This window comes from Corapipo altera, unplaced genomic scaffold (genome assembly GCF_003945725.1).
Source record: "Corapipo altera isolate COAL_440 unplaced genomic scaffold, ASM394572v1 2, whole genome shotgun sequence".
Lineage (NCBI taxonomy): Eukaryota > Metazoa > Chordata > Aves > Passeriformes > Pipridae > Corapipo > Corapipo altera.
This window is the reverse complement of record NW_020884890.1, coordinates 9,824,747-9,844,450: the sequence shown is the minus strand read 5'-3', so window position 1 is coordinate 9,844,450 and position 19,704 is coordinate 9,824,747. Positions and strand designations below refer to the sequence as shown.

Here is a 19,704-nt window from a genome sequence, read left to right as displayed (position 1 = left end):
ACTCTTATGTCTTTGAAAGGTACTCCTAGATACACCTACTTTTCCTCTTCCTGAAATGCTTCTCACAAAACCAGCTCATCTAATAGTTTCCCCTAATGTCACAATCCAGCAGAAAATTACACCACTTATTGGAAACTAGGCCTTATTTTGCTGCAGGAGGAGGAAATCTAAAGCACAACTGATCAAACAGCCCAATACTATTATACTCAATTTTTAGATACAGAACCCAAGATTTGAAAAAATAAGATCATGTAACTCAGCCTCAGAAACAGGTTATTTTATCGAATTTTCTTGGTCCTATCATCTGAATCTTCCAAAAGATTCATACCAATCTTTTGGAAGACTGATACCCCTGCATAATTCTGAGAAGCACACTGAGTCCTCTGGAAGGGCTCAAAGGGACAAAGTAACTACCAGGCAATAAGAAAAGAAACTATACCACTAAAACAGAAACCCACAACTAAATCAAAATTGCTTTGTTCCTGTAAGAATGACAAAATGTTCCTTTTCACATCTGTGCAACCCTCTACAAAAAACAGTGTGCTGACTAGCTAATTTATAGGCAGCCATGACCTTTACCAGGTCAGCTATCAACTTTGTATCATGTACATTTCTTGTATTTTAATAACAGCATATATTTCCATGGTGCATTCTGCTATTATGTCATCGATGTACACAAAAATCAAAATTCCTCAATGAAATTTTAAATTCCTTAGATGAAAACATTAAAAATTATTAAAGCATATTCTATTTTTCAATATTTCATCCATTATTTGTAGAGAATGGCTAGAAACCACCAAGACCTTCCTGTGACATATATTTTCTGTATTTGCAAGATCAATGCTAAAGGGTATGTGCTAATTCCCTAAATTTATCTCAGCCCTATCAGAAAATAGTAACCAACAAATTATTGTAACCATAACACAACTTTCCCTTTTATCCCTTTATATCTCAATTTTCCCATATCTATGCCTCTCCAAACCACCTCGATTCTCCACCTCTCCCCAGTTTTGGTTCCTCCTCTAAAAATCCCAGAAGTCTTGCATGATTCCAAAACTCTTCCCCTGCACCCCATATCAAGTCTCAAATGCTGGCAGGCAGCAACCCTACTCAGACTGCAGAGTCATCAAAGTGTCCCTTACTCCTGGTGCTGGCTGTCTCCACCCTGGCCCATGGGGCTGAGGCTGGTGACAGCCTTTGAAGGAGTTGAGTTGGGGGCTCCATTTCCCAGATTGAGTTATTTGGGTTCCCCTGCCTACTGAGCCATTGGGCTCCTTTGTGTGCATCTGCACAGGCAGTTGAGTTTTTATCACACAACTTAACAGAGTCTACTCAGGCTTCCCTTTTTCCACCCACTTATCCCTCTCTGAAAACATTCTGTTTCTTTCCCCCCCTCCTTTTTTTAATTTTTGTTTTTTTAAAACGGACACAATTACTGGATTTACACTCCTTTGTATTACAAGTGATTAATGTACTGATGAATTCCACACCCGATTCTTCATTATTTTGTAAGCAACATCTCAGTGGGCCTTTCTCCCAAGGCTTCTCAAACTGTGCTCCAACCATATGCCTTAAGCAAAAGTTTAATGGTTTCTCTGCTGAGCATGACATTTTTGCAAGCTTTTATACAGAATACAATCAATTTGGAATATTAACTGTGGCTTTATTGAATTTATCCTAACATTTGTTGCTCACTTCAAAATACTTGCTGAGATCACATACAAAACACCGGAACAAAGGGCAAAGTCATATCATGTAGAGTTTTAACCACACCACCTCATCTTGTTCTTAGTTTTACATGTTTGAGCAGAGTAAAGACCACTTAGTGCAGTAATATGCCCCTTTAAAATATTCTGTATTCGACACAAAACAAATCTGATTTAATATGCTCTCCAAACACTGCTTTTAATCTCACACAAGAAAAAAGAAAACTATTCCATGTAGTTTTTTCCTACAGTTCATGAGTGAAAGCCATCATTTCCATTTGTACTCTTTTCCTTGAAGTGTACATCACCATGAAGTGTTTGTGACTATTAACTTTTAAAATAACCTATGTACTTTTATTCACCTTATTTCTATGACAAGAGACCTCACAGCAAGGATGGAATAACAATATGGAAACTAACCATCTAATCCAACTGGACACACTTTATTGAAGTACTATTACTTCCATGTGTAAGAGGAAACTAAAGCCAAGTGCAATTGCCAATTTTTGGCATTATCAGTATAGACTGTATCCAGCAAAAGAGAATTTCACTTTTTGTTTTTATTTTTACAGCACAGTGATATTAGACATATGGATTTGACCATTTAGAGATCAAGTTTTTTAACTGAGCAGGAAAGGCAAGGTCTTTATTATGCATAAAGCAATACTGTTCCTTAAAAAGTTGTAATGCTTTGTAAATATTATTCTAATATCTCTTGCAGTATTGTCTTTAAAGTAACTCATATCAAAATTTTAGTATGGATGATAGAATCTTCAAGAATGGATATACAGAGTAACGAGAATGCAACCAAAACACAGACTCGAGTCAACCCATTTATATGAAAGAAACTTGTCATGTATAAATTCAATCCCAATGAGTTATATTCCAGTTTATTCTGAGGGAGCACATGTGACAGATTAACTAATATTTCTCAAGACAGAAAGCCTAGTTTCCTAAGAAACATGAATATAAAATTATGAGCAACTGTAATAAAACAAATATTATCTTTCAATATTGACAGACATAAATAGTTCTTTACTAAAGCATTTTAAACTTTGTTTTCTAAATAAGAGATAATTGCCAAGATATATCTCTGATATGAAAAATGACACCAAGATGGATCAATTGGGTAAGTAGCTTTGTCAGTGGAGGTGTGAGGAGATTAAAAACTCATGTTGTAGTTTAGCAATATATTGGGCATCCCATGCTCTTGCAATTATATTTACTGACAAGCTTTTTTTCTTTTCAGCTCACCTTTTTCTTGAATACATGCTTTCTTTTGTTGTATCAGTAAATTATGACATCGCTAAAGGGCTTAGAATAGTTTTCTCCTCAAATGTAAATACTAACTTAAGACACTAAAAGACAGCCTCTTTTGGTTATTTCACATTTTTGTTAGAATTTTTAAAATATCACTTTCTACACTCACATTTGGCAGTACCTTGGGACTTAACTAATCATAGTTTAATCGAAGAGAATAAGTATTAAAGAAAGGAGGTCAAAAGGCCATAGGCAGGGACAACTTCCACTAGACCAGGTTGCTCAAAGCCCCATCCAACCTGGCCTTGAACATTTCCAGGGATGGGGCATCCACAACTTCTCTGGGCAATCTGTGCCAGTGCCTCACCAGAGTCACAGTAAAAAATTTCTTCCATATATCTAACTTATTTTCCTCTCTTCCCCTGAACTTCTCCTCTTTCAGTTTGAATCCATTACTCCTTGTCCTGTCACTACAGTTCCTGATGAAGAGTCCCTCTCAGCTACTGGAAGGCTGCTGTGAGGTCTCCATGCAAACAATATTTGGTTCTTAACAGAGAAAAACAGAAAAAATGAATGACCTTAATATAATGATGATAAAATTAGTACAACTATTCTTTAAAAAAAGTTGTACCACAAAGCTCAAGAAACATAGTTTTCTGATTCCTTATGCACATTTAATTTAAAATTACATTCCCAAAATTATTAACTCTTCCTTCCTACAAAAAGGCTGATTCCCAAGCTTTAATTACTGACCATACAGTTTATATTTTATGAATTTTAGAATCTCATGTCTCTCTAGTCCTATAATTTAAGAATTCTAGAATACTCAGAAAATAGTTATCAGGTGGTGATGGGCACATTTAGTTTAATGTTTCTATAACCCAGTGTCACTGGTGTGCACAGGAAAGAAATCAAGGTAAGGGGAAAATCTGTATGCTGGTACAGATATAAAACACAACAGAAAGCTTTAAAGGACTTTTAAGGAAGCCTAATGCTCCAGATATAACTGGTACTGATGCACAGCCTTTCAAACCTGTTCTGACCACACAAGCTCAACACGTGTGTCAGTACCTCAACTACATACGAAGAACTTCTGCAGAATCCTTTCTTTTAATCGGGTCTCTGAACACGATGTGTAACCCCACATTATACTGTTCTGGATCTGAGTGCTTTTTCTGTGTCTGATTTCAACATTGCTAGAATGTATTTTTAAGAAGTTTTAGGGATAAGCATATGAGGAAAAAAAAAAGTAAATTAAAACCAGATTATACATAAAGATTTTTCCTCCACATCTGACAGTGCATTCTCCCTGCTTTGTAGTGAAAGTTAAATTTCTAGCTTAGCAGGCACTATGCACAGTGCCTGGTAGGTAGATGATTTCTCAGCTGTTCAGATAAAGCAAGGTAGGCATCCACAAAACTGAAATTTAATAAAAATGCAAAACTTTTAATGTAATAACAAGCATTTCTTCTATAAGTAAACATATCCAGCCATGCAGAACACTTAAAAACAAATAACCTCTGTACCTGAACTGTGGAACTGATTTCAGATGCAAATCCTCCTGTCAAGGGAGCCTCATGGCTAATCAGCAATCGCCCAGTCTTCGCCACTGACTGAAACAGAAAAACAAACCCCCAAAATGTCATCAAATTACAACTCCTTTGATTTCTTACTTGTTCTATTTGTGGAACATATGAAATATGGGACATTATTAGCAGTGTTAGAACATAGTTACTTTTCCACTCTTGCATTTCCAGTGAAAGAAAAATTATCCTAAAAGACTAAATTGAGTAATTAATAGGATGGTTTTGTATTTACTACAAAAAATGTTTACAATTTCCATTCAATTTTAAGTAAATATCAAAAACAAAAATTGAATCCGTTGTATATAAATTTACACTATTAATGCAAACTGTAACATTTCTGAAATAGAATAAAGGATTTTAACAAGTAGTCCATAAAAACTTGAATCCTGTAAATACTCAAAGATACACATACAAAGAAATCCTTCACTAATATCTCTGCACAATCAGTTCCTATATTCCTATGAATTGTAGCTATTCAGAAAGTAAAACTGTTAAATAAAAATTTCAGCAAGGAAATACATGGATTACTGCTCCTTATTTAAGTTTTATGTGGCAATTAGAAGCAACATTTTCTAATTTTACATCTCAATGTTTGTACAATCTTTACGTGATCTACTTTACAAATAAATATATAGCATACAGAAGGTGATCTAAGCATCTTTAATCAAAAAACGAATATGTCTTCATTATGCAACATAACAATGAAAGCAAAATATTTTTAATCTGATGGGAATATAAAGCTTCACAACACTCAAATATCTTAATGGTTATTGCAACTACACACTAAATTGCCTAGAATCAAACAGTATCAGATACCTTTGGTCAGAAATATGGCAGCAAAGTCTCCAAGGTGCATTAAAAATTTTCATAAACTTTTAGACATGCACATCAGCAAAAATCAGATTAATATGTATGTTAATCTTTCAAGAACAGTTACAGTCTGATATTTAAGATAAGTACATAGTGTGCTGCTGGTGCACCATTAGTCATCAAGTGGAAAAGCCCAAGACAGCACTATCATATTAGATTTTCTGAATACTGTGATCTTCAGTTTAATGTCTACACCAGCACAGTCTCCAGTTGGGCAGCCCTGTGTCATCTGTGTAATAGAATACATAAAGACAATGCCTTAATAATGCAGCTTTCCCTCTGATTCAATATTTTTCTAATTCTTTTGCTCTTCTAACAATGACTCAATCAGTGGCTCAGAGCAGCTCATCCACAGATGTGCTGGCAACTCACAGGCTACAAACATGATCCATATACTGTACTATGAAGTGGTTTGACAACATTCAGAGCTAAACAAGACAGAAAAAGGCATTTCAACACTTGGAAAGTAATCCAGTTACATAGGCTGATTTCTCTCTTTTGCCAGCACTGGAAACTCATACCGAAACAGCAGAGGCATTACCTGCACTGTAAATCTGTCCAATACATCAAAACACTTCAACGAACAAAACGTATGCTCCAGTTTTAAGTTGATATGATAAAACTGATACAATCAAGTACAAGTTGCTATGGTAAAACTGATACAACTAATCAATGTAAAAGTTTGGGGGGTTGTTTTTGTTTGTTTGTTTTTAAACCCTCCTACTATCATTTTAAAGAAAGATTCTGTTGCATGTATTTATTCCGAGAGGTTCACATTTTTGTATGTTACAAACTGTCATTAAAGTTACAGATTTCATTTTTTAGAATATAGTAGTATGAAACAGACACTCTTAGAAAGCATATAGGAAAATTCACACATGATCACACCAGTAATCCAGCAGTCCAGCATCTTATCTCTGGAGATAACTCAATGTTTAGGGAAAAGTAAGAATAGGGCCTTCAGTGTGTTCCTTCACTATGTCTCAGCCTCCAATTATTTTCACACCACCAGTTTCCCGAATCCAATATGGTCTCTTGCAGTAAATAACTTGTAACTTTTATTTCAACTGTTCTCAAACTGGAGCCACGTACAATAAAAACAAAAAACCAAACATAGCAAAAAAACAAACACCACACAACAACAACAAAAGAGTAAAAAATAATCTCTTTTTGGAAACCTGCCTCTACTACAAGATAAATCCTGGGTTTTATATACGATTCCCAAGGTCTCCAAGGACCCCTTGCCTGTAGGAGGTTGTTAAGAGAGAGCAAGCAGCTGTGATCACCAAGCCATGCATACAAATAGCTCAGTCTTGCTAGAATACAGTGTGTGTGTGTATATATATATATCTATACGTATATATATATATATATATGTATATGACTCCTGGTACAAAACCATGCTAGCATAGCTTCAGTGCTTTTAGTATCCACCCCAGCTGGTTCAGGGGCAGCATGGATACCTGCACCACATTGCAGAATACTGAAAAAAGAAATTCTTCTAATGGTTAAACCAGATTCAAAGTGAGCAGAAACGAACCACTATGCTGCACTGCAAATAGCGCTGTGGACTTTAAGTAAGGATGTGAGTATTGTGATTACTAAATTTACAAGCTCCCCACATCAATTTCTACTTTGCATTTACACCGTGTTCCTAAACTACAGTGAGTCTTTCAGAAAGACACACAATCTTAATTACAGTATTTCCAGTGTTTGCAAATGCATCACACCTCTTGGTAAGTTCTTCCAGTGCCTAACTCCCTTCCCTGTACAATTTTGCACTTTATTTCCAAACTAATTTGGCTGACATCAACTACAAAGCTGTTGATTCTTATTTTATCTGTTGGCTAGAAGGAGACCCTATCTATGATCACATTTCTGCTCCCACATGAATATGTTAAGACTGTGACCATATGGTGTCAACCGCAATTTTGATCAGCTTAACAGCCTGAGCTCTAAATCTTTCAGCAAACAGCACATTTCCAATTCCTTCATCATTCTTACTCTACCCTGAATCATCTCCAGTTTCCTATGTCCTTCTTGAAGCACACCCATCTGGAACCAGCATTCCAGATTTTCTCAGAACACCACCAAATACAGAGATAATACAGCCTCAGTATTGCAGCTCTTAGATGTATGAGGCCTTTCAGCCAAAGCATAATAACACAAGTCCAGCTTTAACTAACAACTGTGATTCCCTGTTCTTGGGAAAGAGGGTTTTCTCCTTAAAGGATAATTGTTTCCTGGAATAAAGATGGAAATATAGTGTGCATTTATTATTTCAAGACACAACATTATATTTGGATGTGCTGAAAAACACATTGTGTGTCTGAGCCTAGCTCAGTTAATGAGCTTATCTTCTCTTTATCGGTAACTGAGTGACTATTTTATCTGTTTATACAGCTGTTTGTTGTCTCTCATCTTTTATCAGTAACAGTTTTAAATGTTTTCCATATATGTGATGGAAATATTAAAAAAACAGGTTCAAAATCCAACTTTGTAGGACCTCGGGACTTTAGTATTTCCATTCACAAACACTGCCCTTCTATGCCATACAGTTGAAGCCAGCACAGTACTAATGCCCTACTTCTCAAACTATGTTAATTTCTTTTGTGAGTGCTCAAACAACTGTAGATCATGAACTGTAGGTCATGTATTTCTAATTATTTTTTAATAGCTCCTTCTTCTTTGATAACTTCTTCTTCCTAGTTTATGGATCATTCTAATTGATCTGGTACAGGTTTTTTTTCTGTGGCAAAACTGTTCCATAAGGTATCAGACTAATAAATTCCTGGCCAAGAGGTACTTTAATTTAGCAAACATACTGGGTCTTTGTATGCCCTTTTAATTTTAATTATGTTATTGTTTTTTCTATCTTAATAATGACAGTACTATACATTAATAACAGTAGACAATAGCAACAGATGTGATATTTTTAAACAGAATTTTAAAATATACATTACAATTTTAAAAATATATATTACCATTTAGAAGCATTTCAGTCCATACAACTTAGAAGAAAGCCTGATGAAAAAAGCCAACATTTTCATACACTGGTAGTGTTCTAGAATGGCTAACTTATTCATTTCTGTATCTTCAAATGAAAATTTAATCTTATTTCCTGGAAGCAAAATAGTTAATCAGTTAAAAGTGAAAATTTCAAAACTAGCTGCTATGCATTCTATACAGCACAGCAGACATGGTTAATGATTATTTGCAGATATCAATGCTCTTCTGTAAAGAATTAATTTCATTTTTAAACTCTATTGCAAAACATTAGTCCCTGTTAGTTCAAACGAAGCCATAATTCAACCTCCAGGATAACCAAAGCCCAATGTTCAGAAAACTATTTACAGTCCAAATAATTGTAGCTCAGTCACATCATCAGGTAATGGTGTCCTCAACTTTCACAGTTAATGGGAAATATCACTGCAATAAAACTGGACAAAACAGTGCTAAATCAGCACAGTGTAACAAATTGGCCAGCATAGAATCCTACTGCTTTATCCTTTTTTAAAAAGGACTGTAATCTTTTGTTTGGATTAGCAAGAGAAAAGGACAGCCTTTCAAAGAACAATGTATTTTGTCCCCTCACAACCAGACACTTGCATTTCTGTAAGGGCTTGATTCTCCATTTCATCAGCATCTCTCCTCTGTCTTCCAAAATCCCAGTCTTTACACTTTTTCTTACCTAAGCATAAGATGAAAATTTTGAAATGCATTAAGATTTTGAAATTCTGCAGCTCATGTAGAGTGCTTTTGAAAATGTATTTTCAAAGAATATGGTATGGTTTAAGATTGGCACTGATAAAAATGTTCCTTCTGTACATCCACAACTAGAAGTTGTTGTTTTCTGGTCTTTGAAGTCCAGATATACTTCTGAGGGCACTAAGAGATTCTGTAGGTATACCGTTGTCTCAAATTAAATGAAAACAAATTTTTTTTGGGCCATCTTTAGTAACATACCATAAAGGGAAGTCAGAGGCAACATTCAGGCATTTAGAGAGCACAGCTCCCCTTTGTGTCATGGCCACTCTGCGCTTTCAGAGACAAATTCAGATGATGCAACCTTGGGTTTCAAAAGGGAAAGGTCCTACCCTGCTCAGAACCTCCCGTTCCCAGCCCATCCCTCACATCTCCTCAACACCCATGTGGCTATTGGGAAAGCCAGATGAAGGGGATAATCTGGTTTGTGCTGTACAGTTAGCACAAAGCAGCAAACACCAATTCAGAGACAGATGTAGAGATGGGAGGTACATCAGGATTCACTCACAGAAACCTTCAGTAGTGCTCTCTCGCTCCAGGAGGCAACAGAGACCCAGGTTATGGCACATCACTCATCTCTGCTATATCCAGTCACTACAGAAGAGACTCTATACCTTCATACTAATAAATCAACCCTAAAACAGAAACAGACACCAATACTGACTATACTTTTCCACCTCAATTTAATTGCCATGACTGTTTTACCTTGGTGTCATTCACAAGGACAACAACTGACATTGCATCAGAGCAAAAGGCTAATGATCACTCTGATAAGGAAATGTAAAAAAAAAAACCCTAATGCTTCTGCAAAACAAATACTTTCAGTGTGCACTCTGAAGGTTTTCTGAACTGCAACCCAGCATTTTTGCAGTGAAGCAGCTCAGCAAATTATTTTCAACTTCCCTGACCACACTCTTCATCCAAGAGTTTCTATAGTCACTTTCTGTTCAACTCTCAATTCATCACATTGGTCGTTTTCTCCCTTCCCACAGGCATCAATGACAGAAAAAAACAACACAAGCGTGGCACTTCCAAGCACTTTGAATTCTAAGTGCTGACACTACCAATAACATTCTCTGCCCTTACTTAGGAGAAAGCAATCAGACCAAAATGAGTTTGATGGTAAACTGCATTTAACACTACTACTCTCCACACACAGCAACACTACTACTGCCAGTGTAACCAGCTGCTTCACTAACACAGCAAATGCCTTTAAAGAAATTATCAAAGTCAAAATTTTATTATAAATGACTGTTATTTTGTCACAATGGCAAGTTGCCTATTTTCTTTAAGAAGAAAATCTTGTTCTCAGAACAGAAAGATTTTCCATCTCTTACAGAAAAGGAATTATTTTGATGTTCACTTTCCCATTTAAATTTTTGCATACTTTTGATTGTTTCCTTTAAAGACTATAAAAATTTTCTACATAATTGAAAAACTAGCTTCCCACAATAATTTTTTAAAAGCCAGCAAAAGTACCGAAATTGCATATGTATTGCATCCTATTTTGCACTAAACATGTATGAAGCAATTATAAAAATGTATAAAAATGAATATTAATAGATATGTGCTTTTACCAAAAACAAATCAGAATATGGAAGCCGTAAAAAGAAAAAGACAGTTAAGTTTCATTAAATGCCTTGAAAAACATTTTTAATTTTCATTTTTATATCAGCTTTAATGAATTTTTACTTGAAAAATATAAAACCTGAGGGAGGCTACTTTCCTTAACCCATTAGTTCTACTTTTCCTTTAATGTTTCAATAACAAATTAAATTGCATAGCAGCATTCTTGGTACTGAACACCATAACCACAGGAATAGAAATAAGAGCCCAAAATTCTGTTCAGCACTTCCCACAGAGAAATATGTAACATAACCTGCCAGATGTATCACTGAGTATTACATTTACTTAGCACACACAGATCCATAGGATGACACATCCCATATACTGACAATCTTAATGAATGCAGTTATTCCATCCCCAGTTTGCAGATATCCCATTGTGGGATCTCTGGAAAACCAGATCCTCAAGCACCTTTTTTTTTTTTTTACTAGGGTCCTAAGAGAAGGAATGGGGAATGAGTTGTGTCCTATTGGCCTGGACACAAGAAAGCTGTAGCTTAGTTTGCAAATTCTAGCCACCAGTTGCCCATGACTGCCTTGTGCTAGAAGCAAGAAAAGCTAGAAATAGTATTTTTTAAAGCTCCAACCAACCAAAAAAACCCAATTCTTCACACTGAAGAAAAAATTACTTAAAAGAAAATAACATTTGGTGTTAGTTTCAACTGAACTAAATTCTCAGAGAAGGAAAACGAGAGAGGCTTCAAATGTACTCTATCACTGTATCACTTCCAAAAGTTGACTGAAATTAATTTACTCATTTGTCAGTAAAATCAAGACAATTCAGAAATAAACGAATGACATGAAAAACACTATTTCAGAACATACAGGTCAACAGTCCAAAGCACGAATGAGATTTCTCAACTACTGATACAAGACGTCTAGTCAGCCTTACGCTCCTTCTGTTAATATCCTGTTAAGTATAACAAACATATCACAGCATTGCAACTGTATAGCAGGCAATCCCAGCTGAACACTGGCAACAATCTACATAGATCAAAGATAAACTACTTAGAAAAGATGTCATTTTTATTCCATCACTTAGGAGGGCCATTGGACAAAAATCTTTAACCAAAACTTTTCAAACAATAAAATGAAAAAAACAGGCAATTCTGTGAAAGTTGAGTATGCTGATTAACAGCAGGGAATGGAAAACAAGTCCAACACGTTTCTAACTTGACACAAATAGCTAAAAAGTTGCAATTTTAACTAATCCACATTAGCAGAGCACAAATCTTAGTCTTCCTCTTAGTAGTTAATCAAAACGATGGCTTCTAATGCACTACTGTCTGCTCGTTCAGCTGATGCAGCTGAGGTTTGTGCTTTCTGACCTACAAGTCTAGAATTCATTGACTGTAGATGGCATAGACGAGGTTGCTGTGGCAGGCTTGGACCTACTGCCAGCTTTGGAAGCTCAGAATGAGGTTTCCCAAAGCAAAAAGATCTGTGATAATAAATTTACATGGCAAGGATGAGCAGATCCTTTATGGCTCCAAGACTGCAAAGAACACAAAGATGAAGAGGCTTTGATTCTGGCTTCTGTCAAGGAGAAGCAAAACATAAGAAACAAAACTAACAGGAATCAGGGACAAGGGAAAGAAGAGAGAACAGCCCTCTGCTGATGTCGAACTAGTGCAAGCTTTGCATATCAGGGTGGTAAGACAGGCTGTCCTGCTGCACAAACACCCTACGACACTGTTCCTATAACTTTACCTGCCTTCTCTGCAGCAAAAAATGAAAACAGACAAAATACACACATACACAAAAACAAAACAAAGAAACAAACAAACAAACAAAACAAAACAAAACAAAACAAAACAAAAAAAAAACAACAAAAAAACCCCACCACCTAGAAATTTTGTCTAACCTCCCTTCCAGTTAACTTCAAATCACAGTACAAGACCAGATATTAGAGAAAATAAAAAAAGATCTAAAAGTAAAATGCATTACAACTCTATCAGAGTAATGGAGAAAAAAATGGGAAAATTAAGAGAAGTATTAGAAATGTATTTGCTGCCCAATGAGATGTTTACCTGAAATCAAATGATTAATGCTTCATCAAATAAATTATCAAACCATATACTAAGCTGCAGCATGTTGTAGACAGCTGCCATACTGTCCATTCCACTCTTTCAAAGTTACTACTGTGCATTTGAATATTGATTTCTTACAAGGAGTAAACCTCCAAAAATAGGAACTTAAGTTGATGTTACATGGCCACTTTAAATCTGTTCTCCCTAAGCAATCAGTCCAGCTGTACTTCCACCTGATTACTACTTTTACCATCTCCATAGTATTTGCAAAATATAGCTGGATGTAAATCCTAATGAGAGCCCAGAGGAAGGAAAAGGAACAAGCAAACAATTTAGAGCACAGGGAAAAGCTGGACTATATTTTTGACCATGGCAAAGGCAGAAGCAGAAGAGGATGCTACCAGCAGAATAGAGGAGGAAAGACAGGCTCTAGTACAGACCCCCACAGAACCTTCTTGTCATTGGCTTCCTGGTAGAACACCGTACTCTACCCACTAACCATGACCATCTAGGCCCGACCACACAAACACCATCCTACCTATCCAGCTGTCCACAGCATAACACACTAACTTGGATACAGGAGTATTCTGAGAGAGAGTTTCAAAAGCTTAGTTGCAGTTAAGGTAAGTGTCATTCATTGCCCATCCCTTGTCACAGATCCAGACACTTATCACAGATTTAGCCTCAGCAAGGCCACACTAACTTTTCATCACCTTCTCCTTAATACTTTCAGAAATTATGTGAAATTTGCAGTCGGTGTGAAGAACACTAGTTTTAACTATTAAAAACAGCCTCAAAGCATTTACTGATAATTCTTTCATGAAATATATAACATTTTCTTAAATTTGATCACAAAAAGGCAACTGAGTGGTCACAGAAGTAGAAGACATGCATCTGTGAGCAGTCTGAGTGCTGACAGTGAGATGACCCACAGCTGGGAGCACGTCAGCAATCTCAATACACATTTGCAGAACTATATTCTAAATCATTACTTAGAAAATATTGTTGTTTTCTCCTCGAGCAAGTCTGCAGTTGCACCTGGGGTAGATTACATACCCTCAGCAGAGTTGCAGATGACAGAAAACTGGGAGGAGCAGCTGATAGGCCAGATGAGCTATGCTGCCATTCGGAGAGACCTGGGCAGGCAGACAGGAACCTCACAAAGCTCAAAAAGGGAAGCGCAAAGTCCTGTCCCTGGGGAGGAACAACTCCAGGCACCAGTGTACACTGGGACTGCACTGCTGGAAAGTAGCTTGGCAGGAAAGGCAGACAGATGCCCTGATGGACCCCACATTGACCACGAGCCAGAAATGTGCCCCTGCAGCAAAGAAGGCAAATAGTATCCTGAGATGCATTAGGACTGTTGCAGCCAGACAAGGGAGGTGATGCTGCCCCTCTACTCACCATTGGTATATACAGCCATACCAGGAGTGCTGTGTCTGGTTCTGCACTCCTCAGTAAGAGACACATGAACATATTGGAGAGTCCAACAAAGGGTCACAAAGGGTCAACAAAGGGCCTCAAGCACAAGTCCTATGAGTAGAGGCTGAGGGAGCTGGGGCTGTTCAGCCTGGAGAAGAGGAGGCTCAGGGGAGACCTCATCACTCTCTACAACTACCTGAAAGGAGATTGTAGCCAGGTGGGGTTTAGTCTCTTTTCCCAGGCAAATATCAGCAAGACAAGAGGGCATGGTCTCAAGTTGTGCCAGGGGAGGTTTAGGTTAGATATCAGAAAGAATGTCTTTACAGAGAGGGTGGTTAGACATTGGAATGGGCTGCCCAGGGAATTCTCCAGTGGATTCTCCGTCCCTGGAGATTTTTAAAAAGAGACTGGATTTGGCACTTAGTGCATAGTAATGCAGTGGTAGTGGATCAAGGGTTGGACTTGATGATCTCGAAGGTCCCTTCCAACCCAGCTGATTCTATGATTCTATTCTATGATTCTAAGATGATTAAGGGTCCGGGATGAAGGGACCTCATTGATGTATATACATACCCAAAGGGAGGGTGCAAACGAGACAGAGCAAGGTTCTTCTCAGTGGTGCCCAGTGACCGCACTGCATAGTTTGTTATTATGCTGATGTTGCATAACACACTCGTTAAGCCTCACCACTTTGAAATCCTCATCAGGATGAATCTTTTCCCAAGTTTAAAATGTATGCATGGCAGGAACAGTTCATAAAGAACTAATGTGACCACAGCAGGGATGCACATATGGAACATCTTGCAGGGAAATGTTAACACAACCATAAAACTTACTGACTCGACACACCAGGATTTTAATATTCCAGTATGTATCATTTTACACTATAAATGCCAAAAATAATTCTGAAATTATTCCTGCATATTTCTGCATAGCACCAAAAATATAATGCTGTAGCATGAAAATGGTGGTGCAGAGATAATGAAGAATGAAAACAAGCACAGGAATAATCCAAAGTTACATGAAAAATTTAAAAAATTACAGTCAAAACCAAAAGGGCTGGCTACAGGACTAGGTAGAACATCCAAAGAAGCAATGAAGAGACAATAATAAAAGAGTTATGGCCTTTAGATCCAACACAACACTGTCAGGGTATGGCTGAGATGATCAACAGAGAGATTTATAAGTTTCCTGCAAAGCCAAGACCCAAGAACAGATTCCCAATGTGTTAGGTACCATAAAAATACAGAGTAGCAGCTTGCAATTTAAATAGTTGAGACTGTAAAAAGAGAAAAGAGGTATAACACACAGCAAGGTGCATTTCAATACAGTTTAGGATGCTTCAGTTTTAATAGAAGAGTGTTAAAGCAGATTAAAAGGATTGATATTCTAGCAAGTAGTGACTAACCCTCTAATGCCTTTCAGTAAACTTAGTCTTGTAAAACAACACTGCTACAAACCCTCTCATAATACCTTTGTAACACCATTTTATGTACCCTAAAATAGTCAGTTGCTAAAAAAGCAGCAGCTGCTAACAATGGTCATAGAATGTAGGGACAATGGAGCAAAGCTATGTTTTGTGCAGATGGATGCTCCTGCTTAACCTAAAAATAAACTAAGGAACACAAATTAGAGTACTCATAAATTAATTTGCCTCTTCAGTTTTTCCATACTCATGTTCAGAACTAACACTTATTTTAGGTCTTAGAAGTTATAAGTCTATTAGTAAGTTAAAATTTAGGATTATTTAGCCCTTTGGCCTTTCAGAAATTATGTGCATAGTGTTTATTAAAAGTCACACGTTGTGAAAATTTCATCTCTCCCTCAAATTCCTGGAACAATCAGGCTGTAGTAGTATATCTCCTCTTCACTATAACAATTCTTTATCAAAAATAAAATAAAATCCAAGCTTTTAAGTTTGAGTGTTTGTTGAGGTTCCTCCAAGCTAACCTTTTAAGGAAAAACTGCAGTCTTCTACAACCAAAAAGGCAGGGAAAACACCCACTTTCCATAAGATCATAGAATCATAGAATCAGCTGGATTGGAAAGGACCTCTGAGATCATCAAGTCCAACCCTTGATCCAACACCACTATGGTTACTAGACCATAGCACTAAGGTATCTACCTCAGGACTACCTGAGACATTAAGAGCATCTAGCTAGCTTTATCACCCGTCCTCATAACCACCTACCTCAGCACCCTTGCTCTTCCAGGTGCTCTGATTCTCATGTAGAGTCACATGGAAAAGTCAGAGAGCAAAGACGAGTCATAAAACTTTATGAGGATGAACAGTGCCTCAGCTAAATTCCTAATTTATTCTTTTATTCTCGAAAAACAGATGGGATATTGGCCAGTTCTTAAAGAGCTCCCACAGATAATTCAGTTATTTGTAAGATTCGCAAATCTTCTGAACACCTCTCCAGTTATTTTGGAGGATCTAAGAATGGGACAACTAATTCACTGCCATACTCACACCCCATTATACACATAAAAACACTGTCTGGAACAAATTTTAGCATTATTCACCAGAACCAAAACACTGTGTTGCCAGATAGACCCACATAATAGGCCTCCTCAGAATAATTTTATTGAGGCTAACTATAGGTTTAGAGAACTTGAAAAAAACTAACAACTGTTCTTAAAAGAAACAAAATAGCATCAGGTCACCAGGAAAATAAGTAAAACAGTCTGAAATTTCATTGCTGAACACAACAATACTTTTATTTTCTCCTATTGAATTACTCAGTAGCTTCTAACACAATTCAAATAACTGTAGGAGAAAAAGTAGAGTGTTTCAGCAAAAATCCTGCCTTGATCTGAAAAGAAAGATTAAAAAGAAAGTGATGTTTCTTAAAGCTGTAGATGAAGAAAAAGACTGTGAAATGAATGTAAGAACTTGAAGGCAGGACAGAAGAAAAACACGAATGCTGGAAAATGAGAAGCGCAGGAATGTCAATGAAGAAAAGAACAACAAGAAAAAAGAAAAGGCCACAGCAGGAGGGATGCCAAGTTTTTGAAAGAAAATACTAGAAGATATGAAAAAAGGAACTGAGAAAAGTGGTGGTAATACCAATTGTGGCATACTCCTTGTCTGTTTTTCACCCTGGTTCATATTGGGAGTTCTAGCATGACCAGGACAGCAGCAAGACTTTGTTCAGGCCATGACAGTTCACTATTAGCCTGATCTACGCTATTTGCTCTTTATCCCTATACAGTGCCTTCAAAGACTCCCATCTGTTTCTGCCCCATTCTAAGATTTAGGACCCCTGACAGTCTTCCAAATCCCGAACATAATTGTTTACTTTTCCCTTTCAGGAGGAAAAACACCAAAACTAACCATGCACAATGCTCGAAGATTCCCTTCTAAGACATAAAGCCTCCTCAGGCTACTATATTGAACTGATCTGACCAAACATCTCACCAAACTTTCAACAGAAAAAGATTGAATATCAATTTGTAAGACTAGTATAAATAGCATCTGAACTCTAATAAAACATCATCTATCTGTAGGCTAATCATGCCAGCCAGAACATCTGATAACACAACTAATCAAGTGTAACGTTTCAGAACTGGGTAACGGGGTTCGGGTTTTTTTAAAACCACAAACAGGAACAGAGAAATTCTGTCCTAATCCTTACCAATATGTTGGCGTGGCATGAAAATAGGTGTTTAAAAAGGATGTTCTAAATGGTCAAAATTTCACAGATACAGTTTATCTAAAATAATGTACTCAGTACTAACTCAGTGTCCTCCAGTTGCCACATGTTCACAAAACATTTTAGACACAGAAGAAGGGAACATCAGTAAGTTTCTAGCCACCAGTAAACACCTGTGAAGATGTCTTTTAAGTGTGTGGTGGGGAAAGAACCACTTTGTTGACAGATTTCATATCAGCAACTGTCTTTTTCAAGTAACACCACAAGAATCATATTGAGGAAGACTAGAGCATGCATGCTAAATCTGAAAGCTAGTGCATTTTATGATCTGAAAAACCATTTTGAAAATTTACACTAGACTTCTAAAAAAAATTCACTCAAACTCCCAAAGAAGCAGGAGCTTCAGCACCTATGAATCCAGTATCTGCTTCATTCCAGTTTCCTGGACTTCCAATTTTGATAGCAAAAATACAGCTTCACAGACAGCTGAATCGGTTTCACTGCAGCTGTTGAACCCACTTCTGCCTAGGACTTATTGGACTTAGAATCTGAATTACTAACATGGATTATATGGGAAAGCAAGAGGCAATACAATGGAAAGATCTGAGCAAAATAATCACTACATAATTTAAGAAAAATATGAAGTACACCAGGAGGGTCAGGGAGATGTCTGAAAATGAGAGCTGTGCCATCTCTGACCCCTTAAAAAACAAACTTTAGTAGGTATCTAATAGACGTGATAACTATTTGAAGCATACAGATTGTCTACAGAATTTTGTGCCAAGTATCTTGCAAACTTATGCCTTAAAAATTACTGTATCCCTTGTTTATGTTCTTAATATATTTTTTCTGTATTACTTACAACTTAATTTTTCTAAAGCAACAACCAATTCTTCTCTTCTGACTCATTCACTGCTATATTTTGTCCTATTCTCCCTCAATCTCTTGTGCCCTCTTCATCAAAACCATCTAAGCAATCCTTGTGTCATTTCTTCAACAATCTCCAATTTTTTCTACGTTACACACTCTCTGTATTTGACCTACTTTAACCTATGGAAGAATGAATAGTCATTTACAAGGTATATATTAATTTTCAGCCTGTTAGCCAAGAAAATGAGGGTCCTGTGACCTGACCTCATTTTTCTGTCCATTTGTCAGTGTCTCGATAGTCATTTTGCAGCAAGACTTAAAAGTATTGAGTTCCTTCAAGCTTGGTAAAAATCAGCCTCTCTGAGGGAGATTAGTACTCCTACTTAGTAAACTAATAAAAGACAATCTGCACTTAACACTGTCTTTCCCACAGCTCTTTCAGCAACCAGTACGCATCAGTAAATTCTCTTTTTAGTTTAGCCAGCCATTTCAGAGAAGAGCTGAGTATCCTAATATAGATAAATGGAGAATATGGAATGGTGAAAGGCAGGAAATATGGAACATGAATCCATATAAAACCAAGCTTTACTACTCACATAGTAATTATTTTTCATTTTTTATCACAATGTTGTTATCCAAAGTGAAGCAATCAATTCATTTCTATCCCTTCATAGCATTGCATGGGAAGAGAAGAGATGGTAAGGCCAAATCCAAAATCCATGGAACATATATCTGAGAGTTCTGTTTGGGTTTTTTTTCCAGACCTCCATTTAACGGAACATTCCTACTATGCTGTTCAGATTTTTAAATAGTTAACATAGCATCCTCAGTAATTTGCCTGTAACTTTTTAATTTCAGTTTCCATAAAAATACCGTCAAACATGAGACAGTAATTATTTTCTATTTAAGTAGTA

General features: G+C 36.8%; 1 protein-coding gene across 5 annotated transcripts in view; it reads right to left on the bottom strand.

The window, feature by feature from the left end:
- BCKDHB (branched chain keto acid dehydrogenase E1 subunit beta) overlaps positions 1–19,704 on the bottom strand; it is a 147,235-nt gene that overhangs the window by 78,038 nt on the left and 49,493 nt on the right. For 4 of the 5 annotated variants that reach the window (XM_027644792.1, XM_027644785.1, XM_027644787.1 and 1 more), the window contains exon 9: positions 4,493–4,579. In XM_027644792.1, the coding sequence (XP_027500593.1) occupies positions 4,493–4,579 (87 nt within the window). Of the gene's footprint in view, positions 1–4,340; positions 4,386–4,492; positions 4,580–19,704 lie in introns of those variants that run through there. The other variant, XM_027644789.1, reaches the window with a different exon arrangement.